At 43.9% G+C, this 20371-nt stretch overlaps 1 protein-coding gene across 3 annotated transcripts in view; it reads right to left on the reverse strand.

Annotated features, from left to right (window-relative positions):
- The window catches only part of LOC135519910 (carboxy-terminal domain RNA polymerase II polypeptide A small phosphatase 1-like), a 56204-nt gene that overhangs the window by 9343 nt on the left and 26490 nt on the right, over window positions 1–20371 (reverse strand). For all 3 annotated transcript variants that reach the window (XR_010452317.1, XM_064945127.1, XM_064945126.1), the window contains 4 exons: window positions 17175–17326; window positions 11487–11588; window positions 3141–3197; window positions 344–436 (listed from right to left, as the gene is read on the reverse strand). Coding sequence is in view for 2 of the 3 variants with exons in the window: in XM_064945127.1 (XP_064801199.1) it covers window positions 344–436; window positions 3141–3197; window positions 11487–11588; window positions 17175–17326 (404 nt within the window). In the remaining variant the exon portion in view is untranslated. The remainder of the gene's footprint in view (window positions 1–343; window positions 437–3140; window positions 3198–11486; window positions 11589–17174; window positions 17327–20371) is intronic.

A 20371-nucleotide genomic window follows, 5' to 3' on the forward strand; every position in this document is an offset into this window, starting at 1 on the left:
GAATGGCAGGGCAAAGTTTCTAAGAATTCGAAACATAACATGTCAAACATGTCACAGTCTTAAAGGGAAAGTTTTGTATTTTAGATGGCCCCATCACTTCCATTGATTTTTAGCTAGCAGTGATTAAAGTTAGCTGAAGCTTGTAGTGGCTTTTTAAAGAAAACCAAACCATGGATTACAGTTTCTCCTGGCCCATTGACTACTTTCAGGGTGAGGACCATCTGACATCAACGTTGTAAAATCATGAACTTCCCTTTAAGGCTAGTACTTGTTAGATCCTGTCAACCTTTAATTTAATAAAATCTTTAGATATGACAATCAGCATTTAGTTGAATGAATTCACCTTGGATAAACTGGCAGTGAACAGAACACACTCAAACAACTCCCCCATTCTTTTGAGATACTCATCCACATTGGGTCGCTTCAACACGTACACCTGAGGTAATAAAAACAAGACATATGGAAATACTCTGGATTATTTACAAAAGGTTTACATATATTTGTTTTTGCCAAAGATGTTAATGCTTTAAACAACTTTTTTAAATAGAAGATCTTAAATAATTGTTGAGCGAGAAATGCGCCTACTCCCCCTCATCTGTGACTTTTGGCTACACCTTGCTTTGCTGCTATGGGATGCCAGATGATATTGAGGTTAATAGGATGGGACGTAAAAAGATAGAGGGGAGAGACTGAAAGAGAGGTTAACACCGTTTTACAGCATATCAGACTTCTTTAGAAATTAATAATCATAAATGCCACATATTACACTAAATGTCCATGTGGAATAGGTGCAGCTAGGGTTGCAAAGCTACTGGTAATTTATCAAAGTTACCAGAATCATATTATTCACATATATGCACACTGAACAAAAATGTAAACGCAACAATTTCAATGATTTTACCCAGTTACAGTTCATATAAGGAAAACAGTCAATTCAAATAAATGCATGAGGCCCTAATCTATGGATACCACACTACTGGGCAGAGGCACAGCCATGGGTGGACCTGGGAGGGCAAAGGCCCACCCACTGGGGAGCCAGGCCCAGCCAATCAGACAGAGTTTTTCCCCCCAAAAGGCCTTTATTACAGAGAGAAATACTCCTCAGTTTCATCAGCTGTCTGGGTGGCTGGGCTCAGACGATCCTGCATGCGAAGAAGTCGGATGTGGAGGTCCTGAGCTGTCATGGCTACACATGGTCTGCGGTTGTGAGGCCGGTTGGACGTACTGCCAAATTCTCTAAAACGACATTGGAGGCAGCTTACGGCAGAGAAATTAACATTTAATTCTCTGGCAACAGCTGTGGTGGACATTCCTGCATTCTGCATGCCAATTGCACGCTCCTTCAAAACATGAGACATCTGTGGCATTGTGTTGTGTGACAAAACTGCACATTTTAGTGGCCTTTTATTGTCCTCAACACAAGGTGCACCTGTGTAATGACCATGCTGTTAATCAGCTTCTTGATATGCCACACCTGTCAGGTGGATGGATTATCTTGGCAAAAGGGGATTTGATCCCTAACAGGGATGTAAACAAATGTGTGCAAAACATTTTAGAAAAATACACTTTTTTGTGCATATGGAACCTTTCTGTGATCTTTTATTTCAGCTCATGAAACATGGGACCGACACTTGACATGTTGCGTTTATATTTTTGCTCTGTATGGTATTCATTTTTTATATGGGTCCATATTGTCCATGATTTTCTAGTGGATAAAGCACATGGTTCAAGAAAAAATGACCTAATTAATGAAAAAAAGCATCTTATCAACAATGGCATTATTTTCAATTAACTCAGCAACTTTTCAAACTTTTGATTTTTTCACAAATGTCACCAGTTTGGCACCAACACATTGACAACAATGACATATTGACATAGTAAAAGAAAAAATAAGTGTATTAAAAAAATATAAAGGATATTTCACGCTGAAACCCTCATATTGAACACAAATGGTATCACTAAGTGCATTTTTTATATCAGGAATGGGCAACTTAGCGGCCCGACCCTCGGATCAATTTACATTCAATCAGGGTCTCACCTTAATGCTGAATGTAGAATACACAAGGTGCAATTTCGAAATTTGGTGCATAAAAACAGTTTCTCTTGTTACTGATGAGTCACTAATATTCACTCAATTAGCCCATTTCAGCTAACATTTTTAGATTGGTAAATTAGTCTAGTGGCCAGCTATCTAAACTAATAGTAATTAAGGTCGAATTAGAGTTCAGATTTGCTGTGGCCCCTACCCCCATCTAATACAGCTTTGTAATAATTTTATCATCTTATTTGATTATTTTATATATTGTACATGTGATAAAGCCACACAGAGGGCCATAGATAATTACAGACACCTGTGATAATCTGAAGTACCCAAAAGGCCATCAGTAATCTTGTAAAATTTCCCCAAATCCTTCAAAAGTTTACAGTAATATACCCTACCTTTGCAACTCTAGGTGCAGCCTATTATCTGTATATGGAAAGATATGCCTGTCAATATAGAACTTTCACTCAATTTCTGCTCACATCCATTTCTCAAAAGAACATGATGCTATCGGCCTTGTTTCTGAACCAAGTCATCCCGAATAGGCTGTGCCCACTTAAACAAGCCTATCCTGGATTACTTGAAACAGACCCAGGCCTGGGGTATAAAACAGGAGTGTTCCTCTGTCTTCTGTCTGGAGTTAGCCTTTGAACTAGGAAAAACTACAGCAGTTCCTGCAATCTCCGATGTGATCTCATATGGACTGGGCAGAATCTGCGCTAGGGACTGAGATTGATGGGCCCAGCGATTTAAGAAGCCAAACATACTTCCTTGTTTCATCAGCCCACAGAAATAGCCACCTGCTGCTAGGATCCGTCAACAGAGAAGGCCAAAGCTCTGTCAGATAGCTAGCCTAGTGCACCGGCGCTACAGCACAAACAGAGTCACCGAGTAAACAGTGGTGGATAAAAGGTTTGAACTAATTAAACACTTATAAAACTAAGGAGAGGCATTCCAACATAGCGTGGATATCATGGAGATTAGATTCTAGAATTTTATTTGAGGTCATGGCCACATTACTGTTCTTTCATTGTGGCTCTATGAAGGAGAGAACCTGTGAAAACGGCTAAGAATTGAAACTGAAAACAGTCGCACTTACCTGGTGAACTGTTCCATCAATTTCCACTGGAATGATAAAATCAGCATTGTTCACAGGCTGTTGGGAGCAAGAAGATTCCATTTAAGAAACAAGTACGGAACAGTGTTTGAATTAAGACATTAAACATGTGCTTTACAAGCTTGTACAGAACACATTAACTCTAGTTTGTGGGTTTCTTATTATGTAAAAAAATATATGTTTGAATTAAATGTGCTTTACAAGCTTGTAAAGACTGTAAAGCAAAAATAAAATGCTCACCATCAGCGACTTCAGAAATAACAGTATGTAAGTAATATGTTTCCATTCGAGACACTGAAATATAATGTATTTGACAACACCTATAAAAGTGTGATTTATTTAGATGGGTCTTCTACCTAAAACAAGTCTCTCAAATGTTAGGTTAGTCACGAGTACGTGCTATGTAGGACACCATGACCTAAATTCATAGTCTATTCATAGTCTATGAAGTAATGTTGAGCCGAGCATAACATGCATTACATACATTACATATGTATACAGTGCCTTCAGAAAGTATTCACAACCCTTGACTTTTACCACATTTTGTTGTGTTAAATTAATTAAATTTAGATATTTTTTGACACTGGCCTACACACAATACCCTATAATGTCAAATTAAGATGAAATGTCTTGAGTCAATAAGTATTCAACCCCTTCGTTACGGTAAACATAAATAAGTTCAGGAGTACAAATTTAATAGTGTTTAACATGATTTTTGAATGACCTCATCTCTGAACCTCACACATCTGTAAGGTCAATCAGTCGAGCAGTGAATTTCAAACACAGATTCAACCACAAAGACCAGAGAGGTTTTCCTATGCCTCAAAGAAAGGCATCTATTGGTAGATGGGTAAAAAAAGCTGACATTTAACATCCCTTTGAGCAAGGTGAAGTTATTAATTACACTTTGGATTTTGTGTCATTGCACCCAGTCACTAAAAAGATCCAGACGTCCTTCCTAACTCAGTTGCCGGAGAGGAAGGAAACAGTTCAGGGATTTCACCATGAGGCCAAAGGTGACGTTAAAACAGATACAAAGTTTAATGGCGGTGATAGGGGAAAACGGAAGATGGATCAACAACATTGTAGTTACTCCACAATGCTAACCTAACTGACAGAGTGAAAAGGAAGCTAGCTAACATTAGACTCTAACTAGAAAAGCAAACGGCTGTGGGAAACAAATAACAACGTCAGCTAGGGAGCCAGCCAGCTAATGTTAGCTAGCTAACAGTACAATTTAACTTGAAATTAAACCACTTCCTGTCAAAATTAGAAATGTGTAATGTATGAAAATGTAGGTAGCTAATGCTAGACTATCTTACTTGCATACATCAACATGCATCATGGAAGCATCTCCCTGTCAGGGATGCCATACCACGGTTGCCCTTAGTTTGAAAATGTAACTCGGAGACAGGTGTTTTCTCAATCTCTTTAGCTATCATACTTTAATTCCACTGATTTCAAAACTTGATCATCCTGAAAATGGAAAGCAATACTTATGCAGCTCCACTAAACAATACATATATAAAAAAGCCGCGTTCAACAGGATTACCAACACAGACTGACAAGCTCAAATAGACAGACGCCTTCAATATGGTAGAACAATCCGAACTCCTCTCTCGGCATGTCCAGACCACTTATTATTTCAGCCAATCATGGCAAGTGGGAAGGATGTTGATTTTTCTGTGGCTTAACCAACAAGGCTCGTAATTTAACAATTTGATTTGTATTTACAGATGGCAAACAAGTTTGTTATTAAGGCACATGAAAGGTCATATGTTCGAGAAGGCATTTCTGCCCAAAAAACGCATTTTGATAAAAACATTTTTTTTTACATTCAAACGGCTCTCCTGTGAAGTCTTAACTTGCGACATACGCCTAGTTTCTTGAATCGGGTCACAGAAGATAGCCCTACAGGCAAGAACAGATTGAATAAGCAAAGAGAATGACAGTCCATCATTACTAAAAGACATGAAGATCAGTCAATCTGGAAAATGTCAAGAACTTTGAAAGTTTCTTCAATTGCAGTTGCAAAAACCATCAAGAGCTATGATGAAACTGGCTCTCATGAGGACCGCTATAGGAAAGGAAAACCCAGAGTTACCTCTGCTGCAGAGAATAAGTTCATTAGTTACTAGTCGCAGAAATCGCAGCCCCAAAAAATGCTTCACAGATTTCAATTAACAGACACATCTCAGCATCAACTGTTCAGAGGAGACTGTGTGAAATAAGGCTTTCATGGTCGAATTGCTGCAAAGAAACCACTTCTAAAGGGCAACAATAATAAGAAGAGAATTGCTTGGGCCAAGAAACACAAGCAATGGACATTAGACCGGTTAGAAATATGTCCTTTTGTCTGATGAGTCCAAATTTGAGATTTTTGGTTCCAACCACCGTGTCTTTGTGAGATGATCTCCGCATGCGTGGTTCCCACCGTGAAGCATGGAGGAGACGGAGTGATGGTGTGTGGGTGCGTTGCTTGTGACACTGTCAGTGATTTATTTAGAATTCAAGGCACACTTAATCAGCATGGCTACCTGTCACGACTTCTGCCGTCGGTTCCTCTCCTTGTTCCGGCGGTGTTCGGGGGTCGACGTCACCGGTCTTCTAGCCATCGCCGATCCGTTTTTAATTTTCCATTTGTTTTGTCTTGTTTTCCCACACACCTTGTTTTCATTCCCTCATTACGTGTTGTGTATTTAACTCTCTGTTCCCCCCATGTCTTTGTGTGGTATTGTTTGGGGTGCTTGTGCACGTGTTGACTTGTGCATGTTGGGTATTGTACTCAAGTTGTTATTTACTTGATGCCGTTGGTTTTGGAATTAAACTGCTCCGGCTATTACCTAGTCCTGCGTTTGACTTCCCTGCCACCAGTTACGCAGCCCTTATAGAATACCACACCCCTGAATATGGAGTCAGCAGGAGCAGATGCCCCTGGTATGGAGATCGAGGAGCGCGTCCAGGAACACACAGCGATGCTCCACCATCTCGATGCCGCCATGGACCACGTCGTCCAACTATGGACCGCTGGGAGAGACTGAGAATTCATCCAGCACCTCCACCAGCACAACAGGGGCCTCCACTACTCACTCCATCTGCACCCGGTTCCAGTGGGATTCGCATCACCCTCCCCGGGGAGTACGATGGGGTGGCTACCCACTGCCAGGGTTTCCTGTTGCAGTTGGAGTTATACCAGGCAACCGTCCACCTGGCTTCGGGCCGTGAGAGGGTGTCCGCCCTCATCTCATGCCTCTCGGGGAAAGCCCTGGAGTGGGCCAACGCCGTGTGGGTGGAAGGAGATGCGGTGCTGGACCACTTTGAGGAGTTCACCCGTCTTCGCCCATCCACCCGAGGGCAGAGCGGTGGTTGAACGTCTTTTCCACCTGCGGCAGGGGACGAGGAGTGCACAGGAGTTCGCTTTGGACTTTCGGACCCTGGCCTCCGGAGCGGGATGGAACGACAGGGCCCTGATTGACCACTATTGCTGCAGTTTGCGCGAGGACGTCGGTCGATAGTTTGCCTGCAGGGACACCACCCTCATCTTCGACCACCTGGTGGACCTGTCCATTCGGCTGGATAACCTGCTAGCTACACGCGGACATCCAGATCGGCAACCCAACAACACCGCTCCGATGCCCATGGAGTTGGGAGGTGCTGCGCTCAGGGAGACCGGAGGAGGTCTCGTGCACCATCTGTGGCCGCAGAGGTCACACTGCCGGTCGTTGCCGGGTTGGTTCCTCTGGGGGTCGAGGCAAGAGGCAGGGCACTCTGGCGTCACCCCAGTTGAGAAGGCACCACCCAGAGCCCTCTGTTCCACACATGTTTTTGCATGTTACTTTTCCGCATTCCCAGCATAAGGCTCTCGTCGATATTTGCCCATAGTTTAGGGATCCCCATCATTCCTGTAGCTATGCCATTCCCAGTTAACACCTTAGATAGTCAACCATTAGGGTCAGGGTTGTGTCTGGAGTTAGCCAGGGTTGATTAGGCCACCGCTCCTCTGGGCATGGTGATGCAAGGGGGGGGTCTCACGGAGAGAATCAGTCTCTTTCTCATTGACTCTCCTCCGTGTCCCATGGTGCTAGGCCTACCCTGGTTAGCTTGTCATAACCCCACTGTTTCATGGCAATGGAGGGCTCTCGGGGTGGTCGCGAGAGTGCTCGGAGAGGTGTTTAGGAGTTTCCGTAGGTGCTACTTTGGTGGAAAGTCCAGACCAGGTGTCTACCGTGCGCATTCCCCCCGAATATGCTGATTTAGCTCTCACTTTCTCCAAAAAGAAGGCGACTCAATTACCACCTCAACGACGGTGCACTTCCCAGGAGTCACGTGTATCCTCTGTCACAGGCGTAGACGGTGGCTATGAAACCATACGTCTCTGAACCCCTGCGTTCAGTATGACCTCAGGGCATTATGAGTACCTCGTCATGCTGTACGTGTTGATGAATGCTCCATCAGTCTTCCAAGCCGTTGTAGACGAGATTTTCATGGACCTGCACGGGCAGGGTGTAGTGGTGTATACTGATGACATTTTGATATACTCCGCTACACGCTCCGAGCATGTGTCCCTGTTGCGCAAGGTGCTTGGTCGACTGTTGGAGCAAGACCTTTATGCCAAGGGTGAGAAATGTCTGTTCTTCCAACAGTCCGTCTCCTTCCTAGGGTACCGCATTTCCACCTCATGGGTGGAGATGGAGAGTGACCGCATCTCAGCCGTGCGTAATTGGCTGACTCCCACCACCGTAAAGGAGGTGCAGCAGTTTCTAGGGTTTGCCAATTACTACCAGAGGTTGATCCGGGGTTTTGGTTAGGTAGCGGCTACCATTACCTCACTGCTGAAGGGGGGACCGGTACGTTTGCAGCGGTCGGCTGAGGCGGACAGGGCCTTTGGTCACCTGAGGGCTCTGTTTACCTCGGCTCACGTGCTGGCCAATCAAGATCCCTCTTTGGCATTCATAGTGGAGTTGGACACGTCCGAGGCTGGGATAGGAGCCGTGCTCTCTCAGCGCTCGGGTACGCCACCGCAGCTCCTCCTCTGTGTCTTCCTTTCGAGGAAGCTCAGCCCAGCGGAGCGAAACTATGACGTGGGGGACCGGGAGCTGTTAGCTGTCGTAAAGGCTTTGAAGGCGTGGAGACATTGGCTTGAGGGGGCTAAACACCCTTTTTTCATCTGGACTGACCACCGCAATCTGGAGTATCTCCGGGCGGCGAGGAGACTGAACCCTCACCAGGCAAGGTTGGCCATGTTTTTCACCTGTTTTGTTTTCACCCTTTCTTACAGACCAGGTTCCCAGAACGTGAAGGCAGATGCACTGTCCCGGGTGTATGACACAGAGGAGCGGCCCATGGATCCCACCCCCATACTCCTGGCCTTCTGCCTGGTGCCGCCGGTAGTGTGGGAGCTGGACACGGACATTGAGCAGGCGTTGCGTGCAGAACCCGCTCCCCTCCAGTGTCCCGCTGGGTGTCTGTATGTTTCGTCTGCGCACCAAGTGTAAAGCTCCTAGGCACCTGCCCAGAGGTAAGCTACATCCCTTACACGTTTCACAGCGGCCATGGTCACACCTGTCGATCAATTTCCTGACCCATGTCCCCCCATCACAGGGAAACACCACGATCCTGTTTGTCGTGGATCATTTCTCTAAGTCCTGCCGTCTCCTCCTGCTGCCCGGTCTCCCTATGGCCCTACACACTGCGGAGGCCTTGTTTACACACGTCTTCCGGCACTCTGGGGTGCCTGAGAACATAGTATCTGATCAGGATCCCTATTCACTTCTAGGGTCTGGAGGGCGTTCATGGAACGTTAGGGGGTCTCGATCAACCTTACCTCAGGTTTTCACCACGAGAGTAACGAACAAGTGGAGAGAGTAAACGAGGAAGTGGTCCAGTACCCGCTCTGTCACTCCTTCACTAACCTCTCCCCCTTCCAGCGTGTACTGGGGTATCAGCCGGTTCTGGCGCCAGAAAGCCGGCGTAGACCGTCACCACAGTGAGGCCCCGGTGTTCGCACCGGGTGACCGGGTTTGGCTCTCGACCCGAAACCTGCCGCTCCGCCTGCCCTGCCGGAAGCTGGGTCCGCAGTTTGTGGGGCCATTTAAAGTCCTGAGCAGACTGAACGAGGTGAGTTACAGGTTACAGCTCCCCCCGATTACCGTATTAACCCCTCGTTCCATGTGTCTCTCCTCAGGCTGGTGGTGGCTGGCCCGCTCCAGGAGTCTGATGTGCGGGAGGTTCCTCCGCCCCCTCTGGACATAGAGGGGGCCCCGGCGTACTCTGTTAATTCCATACTGGATTCGAGGCGTTGGGCGAGGGGCCTTCAGTACCTCGTGGACTGGGAGGGGTATGGTCCGGAGATGTAAGTGCTTGTGCACCTGTTGACTGGTGCGCGTCGGGTTTTGTACCCCATTTGTTATTTTCTTGATGTCGTTGATTTTGGAATTAAACTGCTCCGGCTATTACCTAGTTCTGCTCTCCTGCGTCTGACTTCCCTGCCACCAGTTACACACCCCTTACACTACCACAGAATTCTGCAGCAATATACCATCCCATCTGGTTTGCGCTTAGTGGGACTATCATTTGTTTTTCAACAGGACAATAACCCAACACACTTCCAGGCTGTGCAAAGGCTATTTCACCAAGAAGGAGAGTGACAGAGTGCTGCATCAGGTGACCTGGCATCCACAATCAACCTACCTCAACCCAATTGAGTTGGAAGGAGATGAGTTGGGACGCAGAGTGAAGGAAAAGTAGCCAACAAGTGCTCAGCATGTGGGAACTCCTTCAAGACTGTTGGAAAAACATTCCAAGTGAAGCTGGTTGAGAGAATGCCAAGAGTGTGCAAAGCTGTCATCAAATGTCTAGAAACATGTTTTCACTGTCAATATGAGGCATTACTGTGTGTCGATGGGTGAGAGAAAAACCTATTTTGAATCAATTTTGAATTCAGGATGTAAGACAACAAAATGTGGAATAAGTCAAGGGGTATGAACACTTTCTGAAGGCACTGTATATGCATGGGTTTTCTTAAATACATATGTGACTAGTTGGAATGCTTTCAAGGTTTTACTTGACAATTTTTGACTGCATGCCATGTCTGACACCAAGTCAGAATTTGATGCCAGCTAATTTTGGAGAGACACTTTCTTTTGCTCTGTGGAAGATCTTCCATCACACCAGACGTGTTCACATCACCAGCTACCCTATGATAATTGTTTCACATGCATAGATAGTAAAATCATTTCAAATCCATTTAACATATGTCAGTGATTCCACCACTAACATGAACGTAGTAGCCACCCAGACATCCTTGTCAGTGGGCACAGGGTTGATGCCAATCTGAAGTAACTCGTAAATAAAACACAGAGACACATTTTTAAAACTACTCCGTAACATGTCATTAAAGAGTATTGAAAATCAAGTTTTCGACTTTGCATTGGTCGTCTAGTTGAATACATACACCCAAACTTACAATATTACTCTAAAATCAAAGTTGCCATATTATGGAAGCAAACAAGCCAACTTAAGTTAGAATAGGACAAACTGTATATCTCTCAGAGAATAGGACATGAAATATATATCTCTGAGAATAAACATCTTTCATTTACTATACGTACCCCTCCGTTACCTTTTTGGACAATCAATCCCATTAAAAACACACGACACCTTGTGACTCGCCTTCAATAAAATGCTGCCACTTTCATTGACAGTTTAAACCTGTGGCCTATCTTGTGACATTCTTTGGGACAGACTGATTAGATGGCCAAGACCACCTGTCGTAGGGAAGAGCACATTATACCCATTATGCAGCCAATCGTGGATATACCGAGTAGCATAGATAAGAATACTTGCTAGAAGCGAGTTTAATGGTAACTGCGGTTGATTACAAAAATAAACATTAACATCAATTAACATTCCAAATAAATCTGATCACTGTAACGTCTGCTTCCAACTCACACTCACACTCTCAAACTCAGATCCCCTGAACGCAGCTCACTTTCCAGCCCACTTTCCAGCTCACACTCTCAAACACATAGAACCCCTGAAAGCAGTTCACTTCCCAGCTCACATTTTCAAACACATAGATGCCCTGAAAGCAGCTCACTCTCCAGATCCCAATCACCTGAATTCTCATCACCTGTTCACACACCTGTATGTCATTTACACACTATTTAGTTCAGTTCATTGCACCCCATCTTTGTGAGGTATTGTTTGTTTTTGTCCACATTCAATTCAGAGCGCTTTACTAATTAGTATAAAAGAGAGAGTGGAAATCAATCAAGTATTCTCTGTTAGCGTTTGTCCTCAAAGAGCGGGTCATTCACTTCAGCTTACCTTGAATGAACTGTGCACTAATGTTTCATCCAAATCAATCACAACACAGATCTTCCCTGAGTCTTTTGACTTGATTTGAGGTAGCAGAGGTTTTTCCGGGACCTGAAAACAAATAGTTAGACGTTAGGTCAATGAACAGCCAAATGATGCCATGATATTCATTGATGCAAATTGGATAATTTTGATATGTTTGTGCCAATCAAGACAACACTGTGGCATGATGCAAAAACACATTAAATAGTGTGTGTGTGTGGGTCATGAATTAAACTGATGATTAATAACATTACCTCATGAATTTGTAGTGAGAAAACACACTGGTAAAACGTTTGCTTGTGAGTTTGAGATAATTGAATTATAGAAGAGCATGCCCATAAGGGGGCATAAGAAAGCTATTTCCCAACAGCTGGTGTTCAGTTGATGGAAAAGTAAATATCAATGTGACTATGGACTGTCATGGCTCTGTGGACTGACTATGAGCTCGACATTCCCTTATCAAGTGGTCCATTTTTATTTTATTTTTTATATAACATTTATATAACAAATTCTTATTTACCAAAAAGCAAAAGGCCTCCTGTGGGGACGGAGGCTGGGATTAATAAAATATAAATAAAATATGAATATAGGACAAAACACACATCACGACAAGACAGACAACACTACATAAAGAGAGACCTAAGACAACAACATAGCAAGGCAGCAACACTGAAACCGACTCTACTAGCAAGAGGAAATGTGATGACCAAATAAGCATCCTATAAACACTGCGCAATTCAAATTTCTTTGCCCCAGCAGAGTAAATAACCAGGTCAGGAGGAGAGTAGATTGTATCTTTATAGTTTGACAGAAATATCATCTGTTGTGCAAAGCAATAAGAATCTTATGTGCAGCCATATCCTCCTCTATTTTAGTTCTGTTGTCACAAATTTGATCCAAAGCCAACACATCCAAAGCTAACACGGAATGGACAATATGTAAAAAATAGGCCTAATACTTAGACAAACACATTTCACTCTTTTCTCTGGCAAATTTCAGTTTGTTGTCACTCCATGCGAAACGTTCATATTCCACACTTCTGAAATTTGAAAGCGGAGTGTTGATCAAGTTAAGTGCGTTTCACAGCTATTCCAGCGGATTTCAAGCACGATGCAAAGACCTTGTAATACCTGTTCTCTAGGCGGGACGCAGTACTCGCATTCACAGGACTCAAAGGACTCATCGTCACTCAGCTCCTCCTCAGACTCCTCACTTAGTTGTTCAGAGGCCACAATCTTAAAAAATTCATGCAACTGCATTTTCTCATCCAGCTCACTTTGTTCAGAGGGCTCTGTTTGTTCGGCGTGATGTGCAAGTGGCTCGCGGTCTATGGAGTCTTTACTAAGTTCAGCACCATCAAGAGGGAGGCTTGTTTTCTCAGACACCTGCTCTGAAAGGTCCTCTGACTCTGGGTGTTGGAGATGCTCTGAGACACCATTGTGTTCCTCCCAGTTCTGAGACAGATATGGTGTGTTTAGCTGCTCACACAATTCAGATGACTTGCTTCGCTCATCTATCTCTTCGGAAGAGGTTGTGGAGGAATCCGTTTGATCCCCATTGAATTCAATACCATCAGGCATAGTTGGTTTGCTTCCTTCAGTGCATAATGCGATGTCTTTGGTTATAACCTCAAATGATTCAGGGGATTCATTCTCCTCAGCACATGGAGCACCATTATTTCTCTCTTCAGTGCAGACTTCACCTTTCAAATGTGTCTCAGGAGTGCTGTCATGAGAGTCTTCTTCAGTACAGAATCCATTAGCTTCTTGATTAACATTAGATTCATTGGCTTCACTTTGATATTCATGGTGCTCTTCAGCACTTGGTTCACAGGCCTCAGTGCATAGTGCATTATCTTCCCCTTCTGTAGAGAATTGTGTATGTTCCCTGCCATATGCATCGCAATCTTTATCACACGGCCCATAGGATCCATAAGCTTTGTCTTCAGCATATTGGTTGTATAATTCGTCTTCTGCGATGCATATTGTGTGGTATTCTTCATCACAAGTTTCCTCTTCTTCAAAGCATGGTTCATAAGTTTGATCATTTTGGCCCTCAGATGCTTCATCATCTTCAACAGAAGACACGTCAGAAGAGGATCCATGAGATGCTTCCTCTGCACTGTGTTCGTCGTACGTGTTGTCCTCATCAACTAAGGGTCCATTGGCCTGAGCGTCAACAGCTTCATTTTCAGCAATGCAAAGTTCCTCTTCCTCAACAAAGGGCTCATAGGCCTCAGCCTCAATAGCATTGTCTTCTGCTACAAAAGCTTCATAAAACTCAACTTCATAAGCTGTGGCTTCTTCAAAACAAGATTCACATGATTCCTCATCTGCAAAGGATCCAGAAGCGGATGTCTCATCATCAGTACAGTCTACATTAAATTGTCCATCATCAGCACAAGCATCATAAGATTCATCAACTTCTTCCACTTCTTGACTAAAAACTTCAAGCCCTTTTTTGGCGCAGGGCATTTGTGTTTCTTCCTCATTCATAATGGACACATGAGTTTTGCATTGTTCAAAAAGCAACTCATGCACCCCTCCCCCTTCAAAACAGGAGGTATAAGGTTGCCTTTGGGCAAAATTACAAGTATCCTCTTTATCAAATAAGTCAAAGAATCCCTCAACAACGACTGCATCCGAGTGAGGTTTGTCTTCATCAGCATTGCTTTCCTCACATTCTACCACAACTGTACAATTATCAAATGATTCCCATATATCTGAGCTGGATTTGTCCTGTGCTCCTTCTTCCACCAACGCTTCATAGAATTCAGCTGAATCAGTTAATGGGTCTAAATTTATACTGTCATAAATCAAAGATTCAAAAGACCTTGTTTCAATGGATGAGTACTCAGAAGACTTGTCTTCCTCATAATAAAATGAACTGCTAGGCTCATAACATTTGTTATTTGTGCTTTTATGTTGACAAGGATAGCTCTCACAATAATTACATTGCTCAGAGAGTTCACACTGTACACTTGTCTCTATTTGCTCATAGAAAGTGTTATGCAGTTCACAGTGCCCAGAGGGCATATCATAGTCAGCAGATTGATGATTGCTTTGTTCAGAAAGCAGAGTTTGCTCAGAAGGTTCATGAACTTCAGAGACATGTCTACTTTCATTGGGAGAATCTTGTTCAGCATAGTGTTGAGAAGGCATGTTCAAATCTGAAGAATGTATAGGTTCTAATATTATGCAAAACTCAGAGTCAAAAAGCCCACATATTTCAATTTGTTGAAATGTTGGCTGAGAGGGCTTTAAATCCTCATCAATTGGCTTTGTAGTCTCATTATATTCTGTTGGGTCATCAATATGATTGTATTTTTCTGAATACTCACAAATTCCAGTATAGTGCTCAAATGATATTTTTGATTCATTGGATTCAGAGATGTCAGGTATGAAGTCAGATATCTTACATTGCGCTAAAAACTCAGAGTTCTCAGCAGGTTCGCTTGACTCAAAGGACTTACAGTGTTGATCAGAAGACCTGCATTGTTCAGATGACTGGAAGCATTCTGTGAAATGTTCACAGTGTTGGCTAAATACAGAAGCTAGACAGTCATTAGCATAGTGCTCAGAGGACTTGCTGAAGTCAAAGCACTCACAATTTTGAGAACATTCTTGAAATGATTTGCTTAACTCAGAAGACTTATACTGATTAGTGTGCTTGTGGAGAACAGGATAGTCCTCACAAGGCTTGTTGATGCATTGCTCATACCCCCCAGAATGTCCATTATAATGCACAAAAGGTTTGCTCTCTTCTGCATGTTCTCCATTCATGCTGTAATGATCGACAATCTGCACAGCGGGATCCATTTGTCCATTGATCTTCTGGTGTCCAGTATAGTCCAAAGAGTTATTTATTTTGTCCGAAATGACGCAGGGTTCAGCAGATTGTGCAGAAGGCTCACTTGATTCCATGGTTTCAATTAGTTCAGACACCTCGCAGTGTTCAGCAGGCATGCTTGCTTTTGGGAAATGTTTAAAAAGATTTGCTTTGATCAGAGAGCCTTTTCAGGCACAAAGGGAGCTGACGTTCTCGAATAGGTTTGTAGTGTTCAGAGGTTTTGCACTTTTCCAAGCATAGAGAGAGAGAGTTGTTTTCTCTAGGGAAGCGACACAGTCCAGAAGGCTGGCATCTCACAGACTGCTCCTTTGGTAATGGTGGCTTGAACTGCTGGGGGTATTCACAGTCCACAGCCCGACTGAGACACCAGCAGCAGAGTACACATTGACTTGACAGGTCACAACCACACTGAGACGAGCACATGGCCCCCTCTCCATGAGACCTTGCAATTTATTTTGGGGCTTCAAGAGACGTGACAAATAACTCCTGGAATATCAAATCACTGTAAAAAGCTGAAGTAAGGCATAAATCTGAAACTGACACCCGAGATGCGTCTTGATCACCTAATCTAATCGTAGCAAGTTACCTAATCGTAGCAAGTTAACTGCCATGTTGTTTGTTAAGTGTTCACATAAAGTCATGGGCGGCTTTGTCATAATTTTTTATAATTTCCTGTTCAGCAGGGAATGCTTTAAAGCAGGGATGGGCAACTGGCGGCAATGCAATTCTACACATTTTGCTATGGGACGGAAAGAAGATTTAGCATTTGTATAACAAATTTCATGCAATTCTACACATTTTGCCATGGGGCAGTGAGAGGATGTAGAAATTTTATAACTCATTTCATGCAATTCTACTAATTTGGCCATGGGTCGGAGAGGGAAATTAGCTGTTTTACCACAAAATATGTGCAATTCTACACATTTTGCCATAGGGTAGAGAGAAATGTTTGCAGTTTTTAATATGATATCTGAGTGAGGCTGACAAACAAAATCAATGAGGGCCCACCGGGTGGTAAATCGACCACTACAAGTTTAGATTGCTGGCTAACTTACCAATCAACTAGACTAACTTACCAATCAAAATGTTGACATGGGCTAATTGAGTAACAAGAAATAAACTGCTGATGCACAACCAAATTTCCAAATTGTTCCTTGTGTGTTCTACTATTCTATTTTTTTTAGGGGGGGGGGGGGCATTGATCACGCCGCCCATCCCTGTTTTAAACCTAACCCTATCCCTGTAACCTTAGCAAGCAGTTGCTTATCAACATATAGTTTGTTGGTAGTATGACAATCTACATCTACAGATGGAAAAATCCGGACTATCCAATCCGGACTTTCCAAATAAAGTGTGACCCAGGAAATCAACTCTAAAAATGGGCATTTTTCTCTCCACCGCCAAGAAGGGGCCACAAAAATAGTTAAAAAATGTTGATCTCCCACCCCCATCAAAGTTGCCCATACCTGCTGTAAAGTGATTCCCTTTAACACAGACAAAGAATGACTGTGGTCTGATAATGCATTACAGTCTGTGATGATTTAATTTTATATATTTTTTGACTCATGCTGTCTTCTGGGTTGATTTATAGGCAGTAAAATATTTACTTTTAAGGCAGAACTGCAAAAATGTATTGACCAGAGAACATGAAAGGACATTGTGCAAAGAAAACATGTGTACCGATCAAGTGGCTCTCAATCATGTTGACCACAAGATGCTTAAATGACCATAGAGTGAGGGAGAGATAGGTGATATCACAAGCAAGGGAAAGAGGGAGAGAGGGATGTAAGGACAAAGACAGCTTACTTTTGAAATGGTCCCATTTTCTTCCACCAATAAGGGGGCATTGTTGTTGACTGGGATTTGCTCTATTTCTTTGTGACAGAGGCAGCAGAAGAGACTTTCAAAATGCCACGACTGCGGCACTTCTTCGAGGAAACGACATGGGCATGGGGTATCTAAAAGAGAAAGCATTCAGATAGTATTCAGCTGTCCTTATGTTACCTCAGAGTGGTTGTTTCACAATAGGTGGCAGAAAGTTATAGCTTTACGTAACAAAGTCAGATGCCCACCTCAATTATGGAAATAGTTAAGCAAAACTAAAGTTACAGGAACTAACAAAATAAATCTGTCAAATAGTGTATAAGAAATAATATTTCAAATAAAAGAGTTAAGGGGATAGTCATGTTAAATAGTTATGACAAGCAGTTAAAAAATTAATTTCCACACCCTTATCTTTTTTTAGTTTACATTTTCTATGCTTAGTTTGAATTATAGCTGACTTCCTACGATTTTGAATCATCGGGTGGAATCTTTCAGTTCCAATTTTTAAATAATAATCTTACAAGAAACATAAATATACAGTAAGTAATGTCTGAAATGTGTTTATTCTCTTTTGTATGTATTCATCCACCCTACTGACTACATTTAAGAGTTTAAGATTTAAAAAAAAAAATCAAATCACTATTGTACATTAAGACTCATCAGACCGATAGCCACTGTGATGTAGTCATGAAAATCTATGTAGAGTTTATAAGTTTATATGTAATATTGCAGCTCACAATTGTCGTGTTATTGTAACAACTCTCGTGGGTTGAAGAAGGAGACCAAGGTGCAGCGTTGTAGTCATTCATGATTTTTAATAAAACTGCAACACCGCAACAAAAAACTGCAACACTGCAACAAAATAACAAAGTAGAAAAACGAAAGCGCACAGTTCTGTCAGGCAACAAAACAGAAAATAACTCCCCACAAAATCCGATCTGAAAATACCAACGTATATATGATCCCCAATCAGAGAAAACAATAGACAGCTGCCTCTGTTGGGTACCACACATGGCAAAAACAACAAAGAAATAGAAAATCTAGAGTGCCCACCCTAATCACACCCTGACCTAACCAAAAACAGAGAAATAAAAGGCTCTCTAAAGTCAGGGTGTGACAGTATCCCCTCCCCCCACACCCAAACGTGCGGACTCCGGCCGCAAACCTGAACCTATAGGGGAGGGTCCAGGTGGGCATCTACTCTTGGTGGGGGCACCGGTGCAGGACACAGACCCCGCTCCGCTTCCGGCTCCCCCCACTTCGGTGGCGCCTCCGGTACAGGGATCGTCGCCGGGACCCCCGGACCGTAGATTGTCGTTGCAAGCTCCGTACTGGGGACCGTCGCTGCAGGCTCCGGACTGGGGACCGTCGCTGCAGGCTCCGGACTGGGGACCGTCACTGGAGGCTCCTTTCCCTGGATCCTCACTGCAGGCACCGTGCCATGGATCATCACTGGAGGCTTTGTGCCATGGATCATCACTGGAGGCTTTGTGCCATGGATCATCACTGGAGGCTTTTTGCCATGGATTATCACTGGATGCTTAATTGCGTGGAGCCGGAGGAGGTCTCACCGGACTGAGGAGACGTACTGGAAGCCTGGTGTGTGGAGCTGCCACAAGGCTTACCAGGCTGGGGAGACATACTGGAGGCTTTGTACGTGGAACCGGAACAGGTCTCACCGGACTGGGGAGATGCACTGGAAGCCTGGTGCGTGGAGCAGGCACCGGATACACTGGGCCGTGGAGTAGCACTGGCGGTCTCAAGCTTAGAGCTGGCACAACCCGTCCTGGCTGGATGGTTACTTTTGCCCGGCAAATGCGAGGTGCTAGCACAGGACGCACTGGGCTGTGCAAACGCACCGGAGACACAGTGCACAGAGCCGGAGCAAGATATCCTGGGCCGAAGAAACACACTGCAGGCCAGGAGCCCTGAGCCGGCACCATCTGTCCTGGCTGGATGCCCACTCTAGCCCGGCCAATGCGGGGAGCTGGAATATAGCGCACCGGGCTGTGACTGAGCACTGGAGACATGGTGCACATCACCGCATAACACGGGGCCCGACCGGTCACACACTCCCCACGATAAGCACGGGGAGTTGGCTCAGGTCTAACTCCTGACTCCGCCAATCTCCCCGTGTGCCACCCCCGCCATTTTGGGGGGGGGGGGAGCTGCCTCTCGTTCTTCCGTGCTAGACATGACCCCTTGTATAGTTGCTCCCTCCGTCTGCCTCCGCCTTCCCAGCCAGGATCTCCTCCCACGTCCAGGATCCTTTACCATTCAGGATGTCCTCCCACGTCCATTCCTCCTGACCACGCTGCTTGGCCTTTTTGTGGTGGTGAGTTATGGAACAACTCTCATGTGTTGAAGAAGGAGACCAAGGTGTATCGTGGTAGGCGTTCATGATTTTTAATAAAACTGAACACCTCAACAAAATAACAAAGTAGAAAAACGAAAGCGCACAGTTCTGTCAGGCAACAAAACAGCTAAACAGAAAATAACTCCCCACCAAAACCCAAACTCAAAATACCAACGTATATATGATCCCCAATTAGAGACAACGATAAACAGCTGCCTCTGATTGAGAACCACACATGGTAAAAAGAAGAAATAGAAAACCTAGAATGCCCACCCTTATCACACCCTGACCTAACCGAAAACAGAGAAATAAGTCTCTCTAAGGTCAGGTCGTGACATTTATACTGTATGCACGGCATGCATTATATTTCATACTGTAATTATTGCCACCATCTCATGAAGCCAGTTGTTTGTTTTTCACAGCTCTGTTAATAGAACAGATTGTCACCGCATAACAGCCAGCAAACTACATTATTATCTATTTATTTATAAATATGTTTGATCATTTGGTAGATAAAATCCTTTTTAAAATCATCTTGTTTCCAAGGGGCTCCTGAGAGAACAATGTTCTGTGATTTCTATGAATTAGGTCGCTTCAACTTCAAATCACCCCCATTTCATAACGGCAAAAATAATGAACTGACCCAAAGTAATTAAAAAAACAAACACCATATTACTTTGTTCAATGGCAGACTGATCACATTTCACCGACCCACTTCAGAAACCAATTCATGTTGAACTGAGGACTGTTGAAGACGTCTTTCAATTGGAGCTGAAACTGGACTGAGCCACATGAGAATACACCTACGCAGGGTGCATACTTG

The sequence above is a fragment of the Oncorhynchus masou genome, chromosome 29, assembly GCF_036934945.1.
Source record: "Oncorhynchus masou masou isolate Uvic2021 chromosome 29, UVic_Omas_1.1, whole genome shotgun sequence".
NCBI classification, from domain to species: Eukaryota; Metazoa; Chordata; class Actinopteri; order Salmoniformes; family Salmonidae; genus Oncorhynchus; species Oncorhynchus masou.